The 17,500-nt window shown below is 48.4% G+C and overlaps 1 protein-coding gene across 3 annotated transcripts in view; it reads right to left on the bottom strand.

Annotated features, from left to right (window-relative positions):
• Nucleotides 1-17,500, bottom strand: part of LOC147249308 (uncharacterized) — a 92,684-nt gene that overhangs the window by 10,895 nt on the left and 64,289 nt on the right. For 2 of the 3 annotated variants that reach the window (XR_015109287.1, XM_086179380.1), the window contains exon 7: nt 1-659. This exon is cut by the window's left edge. Coding sequence is in view for 2 of the 3 variants with exons in the window: in XM_086179380.1 (XP_086035506.1) it covers nt 639-659 (21 nt within the window). In the remaining variant the exon portion in view is untranslated. Of the gene's footprint in view, nt 660-2,075; nt 2,328-17,500 lie in introns of those variants that run through there. The other variant, XM_086179378.1, reaches the window with a different exon arrangement.

The following is a 17,500-nucleotide window of genomic DNA, read 5'->3' as shown; positions in this document are numbered from 1 at the left end:
CTCTCCTCGTGGGTCCCTGCTGAGTTGGGGTCAGATATCTCCAGCACCGCCACTTGATATGCGTGGTTTTGACAAGTCGAAGCTCCATCATCATCATCCTCTGGACTGTTCCAGGTGAGTCATTGCACCTATGAAGCTGAGACCCTGAGTCCAACACACGCCTGACCCATTCCAGTGTTGCTAAATTTGCATGTAGCTATGAGAGCAGACCACACGTTCCCTGCACTGGTATGCTGGGGAGGCCGTGAGATGCATTCCTGAGACGTGTTTCTGTGATGGCATCATCTCATGACGTAAATACTTGCATTGACATGTAAAGTTTAGCTGCACTCTGAGCCTGAGGACCCACCCCCCGCAGCACAGAGAACATACCAGCACATTTCAAACATTCCGACCAGGAACTTGGTGACATCCTCTCACTTGAGTGTGTGTTCGTGCACTGGAGCAATACGTAGGTTCGCACACTTGTACACCCCCACTGCTCCGAGGCCTACCGCTGCCTTGTTGTGCTTCCTGGTCTTGCTACAGCATCCATGATCCGTGTGAGGTTCTGGCACACCTGAATGACGCAAGCTCTTTGGCAAAACTCCCAACAGCAACGGTGGAGGTAGACGAGGGCGGCAAGCCTCCATGCTGCTCTACGATGACTCCTCAGCCTCCTGTTAGGACACGTAAGCATGGAGAGACAAAACTTTGTCTTCAGCTCATGAAATCATTTGCACGTTTGTCTGCTTTGAACCAAAGTGAGAGTGTTCGGAACGATGGTTTATAAAGTGTTTCGTGACGGATAGTCGCTGCGCCTGTTAGAGTCCAATGTTCTCAAACAAACATGAATAGCAGAGTTAAACCCTCCAGGAAAAGGCAGCAGGAGGAGGAGCTCCGCGTGCGTGTGTGCGTTTGTGTGTGTGTGTGTGTTTTGTCACGCTACCCTGGCATTGCCACCTGGCATCAGTCATTAGCTGCCATGTTGGCACTGTGTGGGCAGGAAGAGCAACGTCGTCCCAGCCAGAACTCTCCTCCTCTGGTAAGATACAAACATGGTTTAACCCAACAACGGGGGGGGGGGTTGATCTCGTCACGTTGAAGCCACAGTAAAGACTCTCACACTTTTGTTGCCTGAACCAGAGTTTTGATCATGAGACCGTATCAGCATGTGTGTGTTGGGCAGAGAAGAATTCCTTGAAACCCTATTTGAGGATTTCCTTGTGAAAGTTTTGGGGCTGTTTTCTTGTCTTTTTTTTTAAAACTGTTTTCAAAGTTACTGCCTTTATGCCCTCTTTCACATATTTGAACAACTGAATTCACTTTGAAAAATGTTCTTTTGAAATTAGCAGAAAACAATCACAAAAGAATCTGCAAAAACAAACTGACATCACGCATATTTGAAAGATCTGATCCTGAACAAAATCCTCTGGGTTCAGCAACCCTCGGTGGTCCAGCCGCTGACGAGGTGGGGGTGGGGTTCAGGGGGGCAACTGGGGTGAGAGACAGCGAGGGAGGCGTTTGGCGAGGGGCAGAGTCAAGCTGAACTCTATGGAGATGAGAGAATGTGAGCGAGGAATAGAGCGTTGTCATCGTTTGAATTTCAGTCGCCAAACCCTGTTTGGACAAGCAGGGTTTGCATGTTGGGTTTCAGTGGTGGTGGAAGGGTTGGGGGGGTGGAGCCATCACGGTGCTCAGGGTGTTGCAAACCACAGACCCAGGACACACCACTACAGTGTGCGCACGCACACACACACACACACATTACCAGAGATCAGCTGATCTGAGGTCAATAATACTGAAAATAATCACATTATTCAGAATCAATGGAAACCAAATGAAACTTTACTGGAACTTTCTCAAACATTCTTAAATAGACTTAAACCAAAAAACCCACGTTCAGATCACTTTTTATTGATGAACTGGAGACCAACGTTCCCAGAAAACTCTCTAAAATCATGAACATGATTGTTATTGAGGCGTAACACGAGGACCGACTACATTTACGGTGTAAGAGAGTAGGAAGGAGCTTTAGAGCACCTGACATTCACACAAAGGTTTGACTTGGACTGGGGAGTGGAGATGATGTCAGAGGGAGGGAGGGAGGGAGAGATGAAGGGAGGGATAGAGCGAGGGGGAGAGGGAGAGCAGAGCAGTAATGTGATGACGGTTCGAATGTGAAACATTAGACGAGGAGCTCGGAGATGTGATGGACTCTGTATCCTCCTTGTCCCTCTTTCTTGGCTGACACGTGAGATTCTTTGGAGGCTTGAAGGTCAACATGGGCCCCGCGTGGTCACGACGTATCACACAAAGAACACAACACCCATCCTCTTCTCAACAAACTTTATTTAAAGAGCAGAAAACAAAAACAGAGCATTTAAAATAACTCAGGTACAGACGTCTATTCAACAGGAGGAAATACAGGCATTACACATCGAAATATAAAAAGATTTTCCAGATACACACACATTCAGACACAAACACATACACACACACACGCACTCAGGCAGGCATGCCAAAAGGGGGCTCCCTTATGGAACAGGACATCCTGAAACTGCCAAGAAAAACACTCTGTGAGCCAGCAAGCCATTCCACTGTTATCCTGTGATTTTGCTTTTATGACCAGAGAAGAGTTTTAACCTTTTGCTCTGTGCTACACACTTACACACACACATGTACACACACACACACGCACACACAAAAAAATCATCTAAGATAAAACAGAGGCTTTGCGGCAAAAATATCTAGCGATCAGGCAAAGATCTTCGGCTTTGTGTCCCCCAGAAAAACAGAGCTGTGATAAAAATGCAGTCTCCTACGAGACAGCAAGTGTTGAGCAAGCGAGGACGGCGAAAGGGGAAGTGTGAAAGGGAAGGCTGGGTGAGCGCCGCACGTGCTACATCTAGGACGGGCTGTCACAATGGGTGTGTTGCAATAAGGTGTGTGCACTCTGGATTCTCTGGAAACTCACACACATGTACACTCAAACAGAGGGACACGATTGACATCACTGCATCTGCGCTGGCAAGCGTGTGATAACACCCCCCCCCCCCCCCCCGGACCTCCACCTCCACCTCCACCTCCACCACATGAAAACCCTCACAGACGTCAGCATGGAGGAAGTAAACAAAGCAGCCATGTCTCCGATGTTTCACAAGCGGTTGGGATAAAGGGAAGTGACATCGCAGCACACACCTCTAAATGGGAACTGATGCTAACTGAGACAATGACGGTAAAACAGAAGGAGGACAAAACAGGATGCTGGTCGGATGAAAGAGCCCGAAATGTCAGACAGCCTACAGACTGTTGTCGCCTTGCAATCTTAACAGCCAACACCAGTCTGATAAGCTATCTGACAGGCCGAGAGTGACGGACATGCCTGAGACGCACGCATGTACAGAAATCACAACAACCAAATCCACCAAAACCAGACGAGTCCTCATCCTACTTACCGGGACGGCAGAAAAGAGATGATGTGAGTGTTCTGACTAGAGCTGGTGCAGAGCGCAGGGTTCAGCGCGCTCAACAGTGCCTCTCTGTTTTGAATCTACTCGAGTGATTCGTCTCCTGGCTCCGTGACTGGGCCAGTGCAACGAGTTCATTCGAAGGTTCAGCTGAGGTAACGGCACAGACGCTTTTCACTGTACGCTTGAGGTTTTTTTTTCTTCTCTCCCTTTTGCTTGTGCCTGCTTTAGCGCCTGCTGCGCTCAGTCCAGCGTAGCACAGCAGCGGTACAGAGAGGGGGAAAAAATAGCACATTTCACTGGCAATTACTGAAAAAAAGAAGGTACTGCATTTATCGGGAGACAGCTGACGTTATCCAGCGAGCAAAAAAAGAAGAAAGGGAAAAAAAGGAAGCTCTGTGGACAGGAGAAGACAAAGGAACACTTACCAGGACTGAGACTGTGTCTAAGTGAAAGAGAAGCTCCTGTTTGTCCTACTAAGACTGGCAGACGGACTAGTCGCCTGTTAACGGAGCACAACCGGCTTTAATCCATAAAAGATGAAAGGGAGCAACAACTGTGGCAGCAGCCTGCTATCTGTGTCTCAGACGCCGAGCTGATTCAATACACGGCTGCATCTGGTAACCTCGGCTGACTCATGCTCTCTTCCTGTAAGCAGAACAATAAGGACAGACAAAGGACCAGCAGGGGGATTCACTTCTCATCCTAAAGTAGCAAGATGAGTGTTACTGCACATACCAGTCACCTGATACATCCCTGGAACAATCACCTCCACCGGCGCTGACTTACTGCTCCACAAAAGAAAGGAAGGAGATGAGCTCAGCAGCTCTCACTCAGGGTCCCACGGATCTAACGCCACAGATACTACACAAGTACTCTCCTAACTAACGGGGCTCTTGGGAGCTAACAGCACCGGCACAGCAGCTAACACCCACCTCATAGAGACTGTCAGGGAAATCACAACCTACTGAATGCCTTCAAAACAACTAAGTCCTTGATTCGCATTGGCACGTTGCTACGATACGAGAGCAACAGATGGAAGCTGATATTAAGCTTGAAATACTATGGGGGGCCTCCTGAAGACGATGGGAGCTGGCCTTCACTCCGTCTTGTGCTGCGAGGGCTTCTGTGCTTCTCCTGGTGCTCGCGCTTGACGTAACTCTGGGCCACGGAGTTGACAATGGAGCAGACAAAGAAGCATACCATGATGACCACAACCTTCCGGAAGAGCCACGACAGCCAGCTCTCGTCCTGCCAGGGACCACAGAGAGCGAGGAGAGGAGCTCGGTCAGACCACCACCCCCACTGCACCCTGCTCGCCCCTCCGCTCCAGGCTAGGTGGGGATCCAGCTCCATATGCAGGACAGATAGAGATCAGGGGTAATAAAACACGTGGCAACCCCCACCGTCCTCCCTCCAAACGCCCCCACTGACCCCAGCCTGCAGCCTGCCTCCACCAAGTTAAATTGCCTCGCTTCTCTCCTGTAACTGCAGGAGGCTCAAGTTACAAGAAAAAAGGAACATTGTTCTAGAAATGCCTTAATCTGTCCTTGTGCAACTCAGTCCGTCCTTTTTTCTCCTCACTCCTAAGAAGCTCGTAAAAAAAGAAAAATCGTTTTCAGTGAATTACTGAGAAATAGAGAGGAGGGCAAAGCTTTGAAAGAGAAACAGGCTACAGCTACAACTGGCTCTTTTTGTTCTGGACAGGGGGGGTTGATGGATTGTCACTGGTGAGGGGGGGTGGCCCCCGCCCCGGTCTACAGTCAGCGCTGGGTTCAGGCGGGGCACAGAGTGCACATAGGGGAGTGACCACACTCACAACACACACTCCCAATTGGTAAGATGGAGCATGAGTCAGCATGCCCCGCGCTACAGTAGTACAGTTCAATACAGACCTCACACTGGCCCCTCGCCACCCCCACCCCACCCCAACCCCCGCCCCCCTCCCTGGCCCACCCACCAGCCCGCCCAGACCAGCACTACTCTGTCATTGTGGCCCTCAACAAGCCTCCGGGATCAGCACTGTCCACACAGGTTCAGTCTCCAACATCTAGTCAAACGGACATCACGGGGGCGGGGGGGGGAGGGGGGCACGCAGGCCTCACGGTGGTCCTGGGGGAGACCGGCTCAAGATAACAAGGAAGCTGCAAGGACCTCAAAAGTAAGGGGCCACATTCTTGTCCTGGTGCGTACACGTGGATGATTAGAGGCTGTGAGCTGGGGGGCCGCAGCCCCTCTACTTACAGTTGGGATCCCCTCTCCAGAGCCGTGGAGCCTGGCCTTCTGGGCCTCCAGTAGTCCCTGAAGGGCTTCTGCAGTGCCGCACCCAGAAGTGGAACAGCTCTGCTTCCACCAACACAGAGGCGGGGGGGGGGGGGGGCACAAATCACGTCACATCATTGTTACTCACCAGCCCAAGGGCAGCAACAAAGGGAGGCACGCTGTCCTATCTCCTGTACAGGGACGGCTCCCTGCTTCCTCTCGCCGAGGAGAGAGGAAGACGAAGAGGGCAACGAGTGCGATCACTGCTCATCCCCACACACACTCACACACACTCACGTCTAAAAATACACACAGAGAAAAAGTACAAATTGTCCCTCAGCTACTTAAAAAAACAACAAACCAAACAAAATAAAACCAAAAAGAAGACCAGAAAAAAGGAAAATTAGAGCTGCCTGGTCCTCACACGGCGGCTGTGGCAGCGGTAGTCAGCCACATTCTCCTGCTCTGCTCTCCTCTCTCTCTCTCTCTCTCACACACATACTCGGCTTCCTCTCCCTCACACACTCATACACACACATCGGTGAACTCGTTCAACTCCCCTGCAGTGCCTCCTCTGCCGCTGCAGCGAGGAGAAATGAATGACTTCTCAGAACTCTCACATTTATCACAGGCGGTTCCTGTAAGAACTGGTTTCAGCCAATTAATGAGGAAGTGAGTCGTACCGAGCTGTGTCATCACTGGCTGAGACCTGGGGGGGGTGGCCCACGGGGAGGGCGCTCCTGTAAGACGGCCCATATTAGGAAACCCTTTACAAGATTTAGCCACCAACTACAAGCACACTACTGAACATCCCCTGCCCTCCCCTCCCTCCCTCCCTCCCTCCCTCCTCAAACACTGAAGGGGGAAAAAAAAGCCGCGAGAGACTGCAGAGAACGCACTGGAATAGTGAATCGGTGGCCCATCCCTGGGATGGAGTTAGTGATTAATCACTAAACAAATGTATGCTAAAGATCTTCACTTCTTCCCTTTGGAGCCAATGACATCACCTCTGTTGTGTTCCACGTCCGTGTTCTGGAGGGTTCCTCAAAGAACCTCACCGGGTCGGTGTGGGCACACTTGACTTTATAGCTGATAACTTTCTCTGAGGGAGGCAAGTCATTTCCGTCCCTCCCAACACACACACACACACACACACACACACACACACACACACACACACACACACACACACTCAAAGAACGTGCTGAGTTTTCAACGAGGAAGCTCTTCAGCAATGATTAACTTTCTACCTGGTAATAACATCCCACGTGTAAACAGCCCTGAGCTCCAACACCGTCAAACCCTTCCTTCTCTCACCGTCCTGAGCCTTCACACAGGCACCAAATAATGACAGCACAGTTATGAGTTTGACGAGAAAACACCGAGCAAACTCCCATTCAGCAGAAACAAAGCCAACGGCCCAGGACAAAGAGAGAGAAATGGCGGGCGAATCATCTCCTGCATGATGAGCCACACTGAGTCATGAGCTCGGGCGAATCCACCAACAAAGCAGCCCAAAGCCAGCAGTCTAAAACTCCCTTCAGTGCCTGAGAGTCGCTGGAGCTGGGGCCGGGGGCTGGGGCCGGGGGCTGGGGCCGGGGGCTGGGGCCGGGGGCTATGGGGGAATACATTTTTAACTTTTTGCATTTCTTCCAAAGTGGTTGGATTGAACAGTTTGTCCTGAGTGTTCCACATGAGGCTGTTTGAACATTTGTGCTGAAGCTTCAGGAGATTCTCAGTCTGGAATGACAAATATGTCACCAAACACACGGAGTCGTCTCATCACGCCGCCGCCGCTGCCGCTGTGAGTGTTTTAACTTCATTAAAAGTCTGGAAATTTGAAGTAGTGTTGTTGTTTTCTGTGGGAGGGTCGAGCTGAAATGTCATAAAGCTTCTTTCGCCAGGAGCTGTTGACACAGCAGAACAAAGCAACGCACGGCTCCTTCCAAATCTGTGTGAGAGCGACAGGAAAACTCCTCACTTCTGTGTCCCCCCACCGAGGGTTCATGAGAGACCGGAGACACAAACAAAGTCTTGACAAAGCAGGTTTTTTTTAAAAGCAGAAAACTTTATTTTTTCCTGCATTGACCGCAAAGACTTTATTGTCTAATTTCACAGTGAGAATAATTAAATAAAAATCATTGCTGTATCAGTCTGGGGGAGCAAAAAATTGTCCCAGTAAAAAATGAGTACTCGTGTTATTTCGCTTAAATATAAATTCCTCTAAAATGACACCCTTTAGCTCATTTCTGACCTCCAACCTTTTTCAAGTCATTAAAGCAGAGAAACTGTAATTCACATGAATCCACAATTTTCAATATTTATATGTGTTTTATAATGACCCTCCTTTTTGTGGGTTTGTATCTAAAAAAATACAGTTTTAACGTGTGTAAAACTGTGCAGTTAATCCAAATAAATCTAGAAAGTCATTCTGCTTTGAGGAGAGAAAAATATGGCAACGTTAAAAAGGATAATAATAACAATGAGAGATTTTTACAGCTGTAAAAATCTGCATGTGTGGATCCTATCAAACTTTATTAACGGTTCCCCCCCAACTGATTAAATTACTTCCAGAAGTTGAACAAAAAAACAGGGGAAAAGTCATGACTTCTAACTCACAGGAACTTTTTTATACATCTTTACATAAAATTAAAGATAAAAACTGTGGGAGAAACTCAGATAATTACAGTTGGAGGCTTCTAGATATCGAGAACAAAGGACTGCAGCTTCATGAGGGGATTTAAATCACGAACTGGGAATTTCCCTTGTCACAAAAAATATACATATATATATAAATATATATAAATATATATATTTATATATATTTATATATAAATATATATGTGTGTATATATATTTGTGTATATATACACAAATATATATATACACACGAATATATATACATGTGTGTATATATATTCGTGTGTATATATATATATTTGTATAAATGTACATATATAAAAAAGTACATTTGTATATGTACATTTATAGAGATATTTAAAAGTTATTTCAGTTAACATGTAAAATAAAAAATAGTAACTAAATGTCATGAGGAGCTTGAAATATCACATCACGTATGGTCAAGAAAAGCAGGCACACACACACACACACACACACACACACACACTTGTCCTTGTATAATGTCAGTCTTCAAGTGTGTTTTGGAGAGAAAAATGTGACTGAATTAAAGGAAGATTTTCAATGAGCCTGACACGTCTGAACCAACCCTTTTGTAAATAAACTGCTCTCAGAGACAAAAAGATGAAAAGACCCAGGAGCATCACACAGGGACGCCAACGGGACCCGCGCCTCCACGCCCTCGATGACACACACTCATACCTAATATTATTATAATGTTATAATATTATATTATTATAACGTTATAATAATATAATATTATAACATTATAATAATATGTGTCAGCAACAAGACATGAAATTCCTACCAGTGAGTTTTGCAACTTTAAAAAAATATTGTTTGTTGGACTTCACTGGCCACAAACATTTTCATATCTCACACACACACACACACACACACACACACACACACACACACACACACACACACACACACACAGAATTATAAAATTGTAAAACTAAAAACTAACCCTATACACACACACACACAGATATGTGTGTGTGTGTGTGTATAGGGTTAGTTTTTAGTTTTACAATTTTATAATTCTGTGTGTGTGTGTGTGTGTGTGTGTGTGTGTGTGTGTGTGTGTGTGTGTGTGTGTGTGTGTGTGTGTAAATAAATATTAAGGACAGACATTTTTTGGTCAAGTTTCTCTCTCAAGCTTCTTCTTCCACACACAGTTGATCGGTCCCTCCAGCCCAGACTCATCCCCTACACTAACATGCTGCTCCGACCAACTACAGAACCGCAGGAAACCTTCACATTTCCATCAAATATCAAAATTGTTTCCTGAGATCATTTTTCTCGCTGCGCTGATCAGCTCTTTCAGCTCCTGTGTGCCTCTCTGCAGGTCCCACTCAGGCTCTGCTCCAAATCTATCATTTAGAAACACAATCAGGCTCACAGGCAGCATGAGGAGTGTAAATGTGTGTGTGTGTGTGTGTCTTGGGGGGGGGGGGGGGAGTGTCAGAGCCTTCAAGCCTTCCGCCAGACACCAGAAAAATGCCCTGAGTTTATCATGTAACTTTCACTTGAGTAGAACTGCCAGCCATCAGCGTTCTCTGTCCCTGAGGGACTTCCACCGCCCGCCGTCACCACCCAGAGGAGAAGAGCAGGGAGGGTTTGGAAGAACAAAGAAATATGGAGGGAGAAACTCCACGTGGCTCCCTGAAACTCGCCATTCTCTTATCATTTCCTGCCGTTTACTGGCAAGTGTCCAGCATCTTTAGCACATTTGTTAAAAATAGAAATTCCAGCAGTACAGAGTCTGGGGCGACCTTTGACCCCTCTACCCTCGTAATGCTGCCACCTTCAGTGGCACTCAAACACACACCAATACAATTCACTATTTTTCCTGTTCTATGAAAAAAAAGTCTCGAAAACACACACACTCACACTTAAACACACACACACTCACACTTACTCACACACACACACACACACACACACACACACACACACACACACACACACACTCTGACAGAGATGATAGAGAACGAGGGCTCACATGACGGCCAGGTCAGGTCAAACAAGTTACGACATCATCACAACAACCATCTTAGGCAACTGCTACTGTTACCCAACCTGACACACACTCACTCACTCACTCACTCACTCACACTCACACACACACTCACTCACTCACTCACTCACACACACACTCACTCACTCACTCACACACACACACACACACACACACACTCACACTCACACACTCACGCACACACACACTCACACTCACACACACATACACACACTCTCACTCACTCACACACACACACTCACACACACTCACAAACACACTCACACTCACACACACACACTCACACACACAAACTCACTCACACACACAAACACTCACACACTCACTCACACACACACTCACACACATTCACTCACACACACACGCAAACCTCACACACGCAAACACACACTCATACACACTCACTCAGACATACTCACACACACACTCGCACACACACTCACACACACACACGCTCACTCACACACTCACAAACTCACTCACACACACACACACACACACGCTCACTCACACACTCATTAACTCACACACTCACTCACACACACACTCACTCACACACACACACAAACCTCACACATGAACACACACATTCACTCACACACAAACACTCACTCACTCATTCACTCACTCACACACACACACTCACACACACAAACCTCACACATGCACACACACACACTCACTCACACACACACTCACACACACACACACAAACCTCACTCACACACACAAACTCATACACACTCACACACGAACTCACTCACACACTCACTCACTCACACACCCACTCACTCACACACTCACTCACTCACTCACTCACTCACTCACTCACTCACACACCCACTCACTCACACACTCACTCACCCACTCCCTCACTCACACACTCACTCACTAACTCGCATACTCACTCACTCACTCACTCACTCACTAACTCACTCACTCACTCACTCACACACCCACTCACTCACACACTCACACACTCACTCACTCACTCACTCACTCACTCACTCACTCACACACCCACTCACTCACACACTCACTCACTCACACACCCACTCACTCACACACTCAATCACACACTCACTCACTCACTCACACACTCACTCACTCACACACACACACTCACTCACTCACTCACTCACACACTCACTCACTCACCCACTCACTCACTCACTCACTCACTCACTCACTCACTCACTCACTCACACACTCACTCACTCACTCACTCACTCACTCACTCACTCACACACCCACTCACTCACACACTCACTCACTCACACACCCACTCACTCACACACTCACTCACTCACTCACTCACTCACACACTCACTCACTCACTCACTCACACACCCACTCACTCACTCACTCACTCACACACCCACTCACTCACACACCCACTCACTCACTCACACACTCACTCACTCACACACCCACTCACTCACACACTCACTCACTCACTCACTCACTCACACACTCACTCACTCACTCACTCACACACCCACTCACTCACTCACTCACTCACTCACTCACTCACTCACTCACTCACACACTCACTCACTCACTCACTCACACACCCACTCACTCACTCACACACTCACTCACTCACACACCCACTCACTCACACACTCACTCACTCACTCACTCACACACTCACTCACTCACTCACTCACACACCCACTCACTCACTCACTCACTCACACACCCACTAACTCACACACTCACTCACTCACTCACTCACTCACACACTCACTCACTCACTCACTCACACACCCACTCACTCACTCACTCACTCACTCACTCACTCACTCACACACAGTCGGTGCTCCAGACTCTTTCATGCTATCAACTCCAGCTTGTTTCTTTCTTCAGTCTTGATCTTATTGACTGTTGGAATCATCAACTGATGGAAGTGCAGGACCAGTGTGTTTATTCTTTGGAAAATTTTGAGTCACGTGCAAATGTTGTAAGGTAATATCTGTGTGTGTGTGTGTGTGTGTGTGTGTGTGTGTGTGTGTGTGTGTGTGTGTGTGTTCTTCCTCCACTTCAACTGGGCCTTTTCCCGATGACTTCACCACTAAAACATTGAGCCCACTCCTGGATGGAGATCCCCCTGCCCAGGGTGTTTATCAAACTCTGCTCCGCAGCAATCTTTGTCAGCCAGCACACACACACACACACACACACACACACACACACACACACACACACACACACACACACACACACAGAGTTGTTGGGTCAGTGGGTGACGGGGCCTGGACCCCTCTGAGGCGAGGACTCGCCCCTGTATGGGATCTGTCACAGGGACAGGGACATCTCTGGTCCCCTGACAACCACACCTCCCGCTCTGGACTTTACTGGACCCAACAGGGAAGCTTCAGTGGAACAAGTCAGAAACGTCCCAGCAGGAGTGAATGAACACGGGATGACAAGCTGAGCACATGTGAGGGGCAGAAGCACACGGAGGAAAGCAGGTCCCAGCAGGACGGAACATTCGTGGCACGTGGAAGAAATGAGACTGTGGGGAGCTCAGCTGTCCCATAAACACGATGTATGCACCAATCAACACTGGGCCGCTGAGCACAAGCGCGTGGGAGTTTTCTATATACAGTACTACAGAACTACAGTCCTCTGCTATATAGGCCGTGTGGTTCATACGCACTGTGACTTCCTGCTTAGACAACCACAGAGGTGACTGTGTGCATACCTGGCAGAAGCCACAGCACTCCTGCACCTTCGTATTTTCTACTCTGACTGCAGTAGAAACACAGCTAAAGTACACACCAGAAGCAATTACAGCAATTCAGATTTACTCGCTGCTGATTACTTGGCTGTGTGCGTGGCGTGGTTTACTCTGAGGGTGAGGTAACAGCTCGCGTAGACAGACAAGGGAGAGGTGTCCTAATGAGCTGGAACCTCCCCCAACAGTTTAGAAGCATTCTTTGTGATGCAATGATGAGCTTCGACACTAAATAATAAGTAAATGAGGCATGTGTCTGGGACAGCCACTTTCATGCTGCGGTCCGGCTGGGATTATCTGGGGTTACGGTAAGAGCTCTCTCTCCCCTCTCCCTGGAAGCTGCAGGCTGATGGGGGCTAACACGTCTGCTTTGACTGAGGTGTGGCGGAGGCAGGGAGGGAGGAGAGGGGCAGGGGTCGGGATGGCTGGCGGGCTGGCCTCTGAGTCAGGGGCTGTCTGGGCTGACTCCTCTCACAGGACACACACACGCACACACATATGCACACACACACACACACACATATATGCACACACACTCATTCACACACACACACACACACACACACACACACACACACACACACACACACACACACACATACACACACACAGTCATGACAACTGGTGAAATGTTCTTGGGATGTCCAGACAGTCCAGCTCAGTGGAGGATGTAGGGTTGCGCTGTGTTTCCCAGTTATACGAGGAGGTGCTGCACTAAAACAACAACAGGCCACTTGTCGTCATGATGACTAAATGTATTGGCAGGTTCACGTCTGAGCATGTGCAGCAGTGATGGGGGCAGGCTGACAGATGCAGCTCATGAATCAGGGATGAATGCAGCAGCAAGTCTTGGGATACACACTGTACCCAAGAGGCACATAATATGACACCAGACATGGAACACACATGTGATCTTGCCATGACTTTCTCTCTCTTTGTAACACACACACACACACACACACACACACACACACACACACACACACACACACACACAAACACACCTTTACATACCCATTCAGTCCTGCAGAAACAAAAATCACAAGAACAATGCGTCTTCCTGTGCGACTTACTGTGATTGTAAAGGACTGTGGTGAGCAAGCCCACACTCAGACCCCCAACTGCTGCCACCTGGGGACCGAGGTCATCAGAATGGGGGGGGGGGGGGGGCACAAGATCTCCTGCTAAACCTGACAAAATTGCGTTCAAAGACTCTGTCCTCCTCTCTATCCCTCGCTCCTGCTGTCCCTCCCTGACTGTGGTCGGCTGGTGCAGAACAAGGCGGGTCGTCAGATCAATGGCATCTCTGTCAGGGCGCTTCTCGGGTGACCAGCACTCCCAGTCACTCCCAGTGACTAATAGGATTAAAAACACAAACTTCCTGCAGATTAGGTGAACAGGAAGACATTGCTCATATTCATTATATATTTATAGGAGCAGCGCCGAGATGGTTCAAGACGAGAGGTGCACCCTGACACGAGTACGGGTTCTACCCTCTACATTCACTGTTGTGTGTGTGTGTGTGTGTGTGTGTGTGTGTGTGTGTGTCCTTAATGAATTTGTTTCATCTCAAAACAATGTCTTGTCATGAAAACACTGGATAAAATTGACAAGGCAAATCATGTGACACCAGGCATGAGGAAACTTTTGTTCCAAAAATGGACGTCCCTGAAAAACGAGTTCTCCACATTGTCTTTTCTTTAAGAGCTGACGTGTGTGAACAAACGGATCAGGGTTTTGTTACTTGCAGTTTTCACTTCATGCTGTATTCGTGTTTGCTCCAGAACAAACTATTAACACTGGAATATATCTGAGGATGAGACACTGGTGAAAACCAGAAACTGTTCCTGGACCAGCTGTTTGTAGTCTGAGTCCCATATCACCAGAGTGATAGGTTCTTTGTTGTACGCGTGTGTGTGTGTGTGTGTGTGTGTGTGTGTGTGTGTGTGTGTGTGTGAGAGAGAGCATTTACAGTGTTGATGAATGATTATGAAACTGACCTGACAAAGCAGTGAATAAAAACACACTTCCGTTCATTGCCGTTTGTTTCAATTACCCAGATAATCAGAGATGATTCAATCACAAGGCGCTCTGTCAGGATCAAAGCGCTGTGATGGAGCTACGCCGAGCGCCTCTGGTGTCACCTACAGAGTCAGCTCCTCCTGGCTGAAGCTCTTCGCTGACCCGTCCTAGCTGTAGTCATCAGTGAACAGTTCACCCATCGCAGATTTACCAGAACTTTAGTCCACAAATTCAAAAAAAGAAAGGAAACACCACCAACTAGTGAAAAAAGAGGTCACCGTCATGCAGAGCACACCAGGTAGGATTTATCGGCACCTGCAGACAGACGTTCACTTGACAAAGAGCAAAAATACAGCGATCAAAGCAATAAAATGTCCCCAAATGTGGTGATTTACGCAATTGTTCCTTCAAGCCAGACGTGCTACATTCACCATGAAACCACACTAACCTACTTTCTCTATGAGCGAGGCCACACGGGGCTTCAGATGGGTCAAATTCTGTGGAAACAAGTAACAGACATTTCTCAGGTACCTGCTGTACTTCAGAAGTTTCACATGCACACGCGTGAATTCCCTTCCCTGATTTGCATGGTCCTCATTTCTTCACTCCTTCAGAGAACCTGGTTCCTTGAATTTATGTCCAAAAGAAAATAAGTAAATAAGTAACTCAATCATTTATCTGAATTCAACGGAGTTGAAAGTGCTGGTGCTTTTTGGTCTCAGCATGCGCCCTTGACTCCAGCTCAGTGTGACGCACAGCAGCACAACGGAGACAAAAGGAAACAGAGGAAAAGTAGAAGTCGTCCAAATCAACAACTGGATATTGGCTGTTCTGGCGGTTATTAAGGAGCACGTTGGTGTTGGTGGGAATCTGGAGAGCTCCAGTGCGATCCAGTGAGTGCCCCCTACACCCCCGGGTGCCCTGGCCCGACCCATGGCTCTGGCCCGGCCTCCCTGCTGGGATCCCCCAATGCTGACAGCCTTGGGCAGCAGGAGCAGGCCTCTGCAGGCCCTTTGTGCTGGTAATGAAACTCACACCTCTCAGATAAGCTCACATGAAAATGGAAGCATTCTCATGGAGACGCAAAGCCCCCCCCCCCCCCCCCCCCCCGGTCCAGGAACACTGGATAACCTTTTCAGGTCTTGACTCTTCCTCTCTGCATCTCAATGGCTCTCTCCCCAAGAGCCCGACAGCGACGGTCCCTCCCTCAACACAAGTCTGAAGGATTTGTGAGGCACTAATGCAGGAGCAGGAGAAGGGCTGACGCAGGCAGGATGATGGATGGATGACGGAGGAGAAGAGCCAGCAGGGGGCCGCACGATGACACTGTCAAGATTCCTCTCTTGCTGTATTTATTCTCTCTGTTCCACATCCTCAAAAAACAATAGCAGCCTGACCCATTGTGCTCTGCCAGAACTCGGCACCTAAAGCCAGTCCCACCCTGGACGAGCCCTGCCGAGGGTGAATCACCAGCACTTCAGCGCCAAAGCAGCCCGGTGGTCCTCACCGCCATCACTGCTCTGGCTGCAGGAGGTCACGCTTGAGTCTAAACACAGCGACTCACAACAGATGGCGTGAGAAAAGTCTGGAGGTCCAGACAGGAGAGCAGGCTGTTCCATGAGTGGTTCCACCGCAGGGTGACGGGAGCTCTTCCTGCTGCACATCACCGAGCCGGCCGGGGCGATGCGAGCCGCTCCCCCGCACGCACACCGCGCCTCTGCCTTCATTCTCAACAACAAACAAACGTACGTGATGCTGGTCATTAATAAGAGGCCCCTGCAGGCTTTTATTTCCTGGAGGAGGAGAGAGATTTGAGGAAAACAGACAAACAAGGATTTTAGAAACTACAATTATCAAATTAGTGTTTTTTTCAAAAAGAAAGTAATTCTTTCTGAAGATGTGTGTGATTTCAATGTAGATTTTAAAGGAATTTTTCATGATAACAGAGGAAAAACTCTCCAAGAGCAGGAGAGCACTTGAGCTCCTCAGATGCTGACCAGAGTCTGAGTCACTGTCTCAACGCCCCGAGCCAAACAATGTGAGAGGCTCAGCTGCAGACGTGAACATGAGTCACAGCACACGAGGGTCCCAACAGGTCTGATCAGAGCCGCACCTCCGGCCCGCCGGTTATCAGCTCCTCTTATCAGCACTGCAGCAGGCTTTTATTGTGAATTTGTGGCAGTTCAAAGTCAAATTATCTTTATTACCTTCCAGGTCGTGCTGACAGACGATCATGAGCTGAACCTGACACGCTCCACTCAGCAGGACACAAGAATGAAACCCTGCTGCTAGAAAGAGCAGATCCTGCTTCTACACACCAGCGACTGCAATTGAAACAACTGAGAA

Source organism: Aulostomus chinensis, chromosome 15 (genome assembly GCF_037954235.1).
Source record: "Aulostomus chinensis isolate RoL2024-O1b breed Wild chromosome 15, RoL_Achi_v1.0, whole genome shotgun sequence".
NCBI lineage: Eukaryota > Metazoa > Chordata > Actinopteri > Syngnathiformes > Aulostomidae > Aulostomus > Aulostomus chinensis.
The sequence above is the reverse complement of the archived record's forward strand: the minus strand, read 5'-3'. Positions and strand labels throughout refer to the sequence as shown.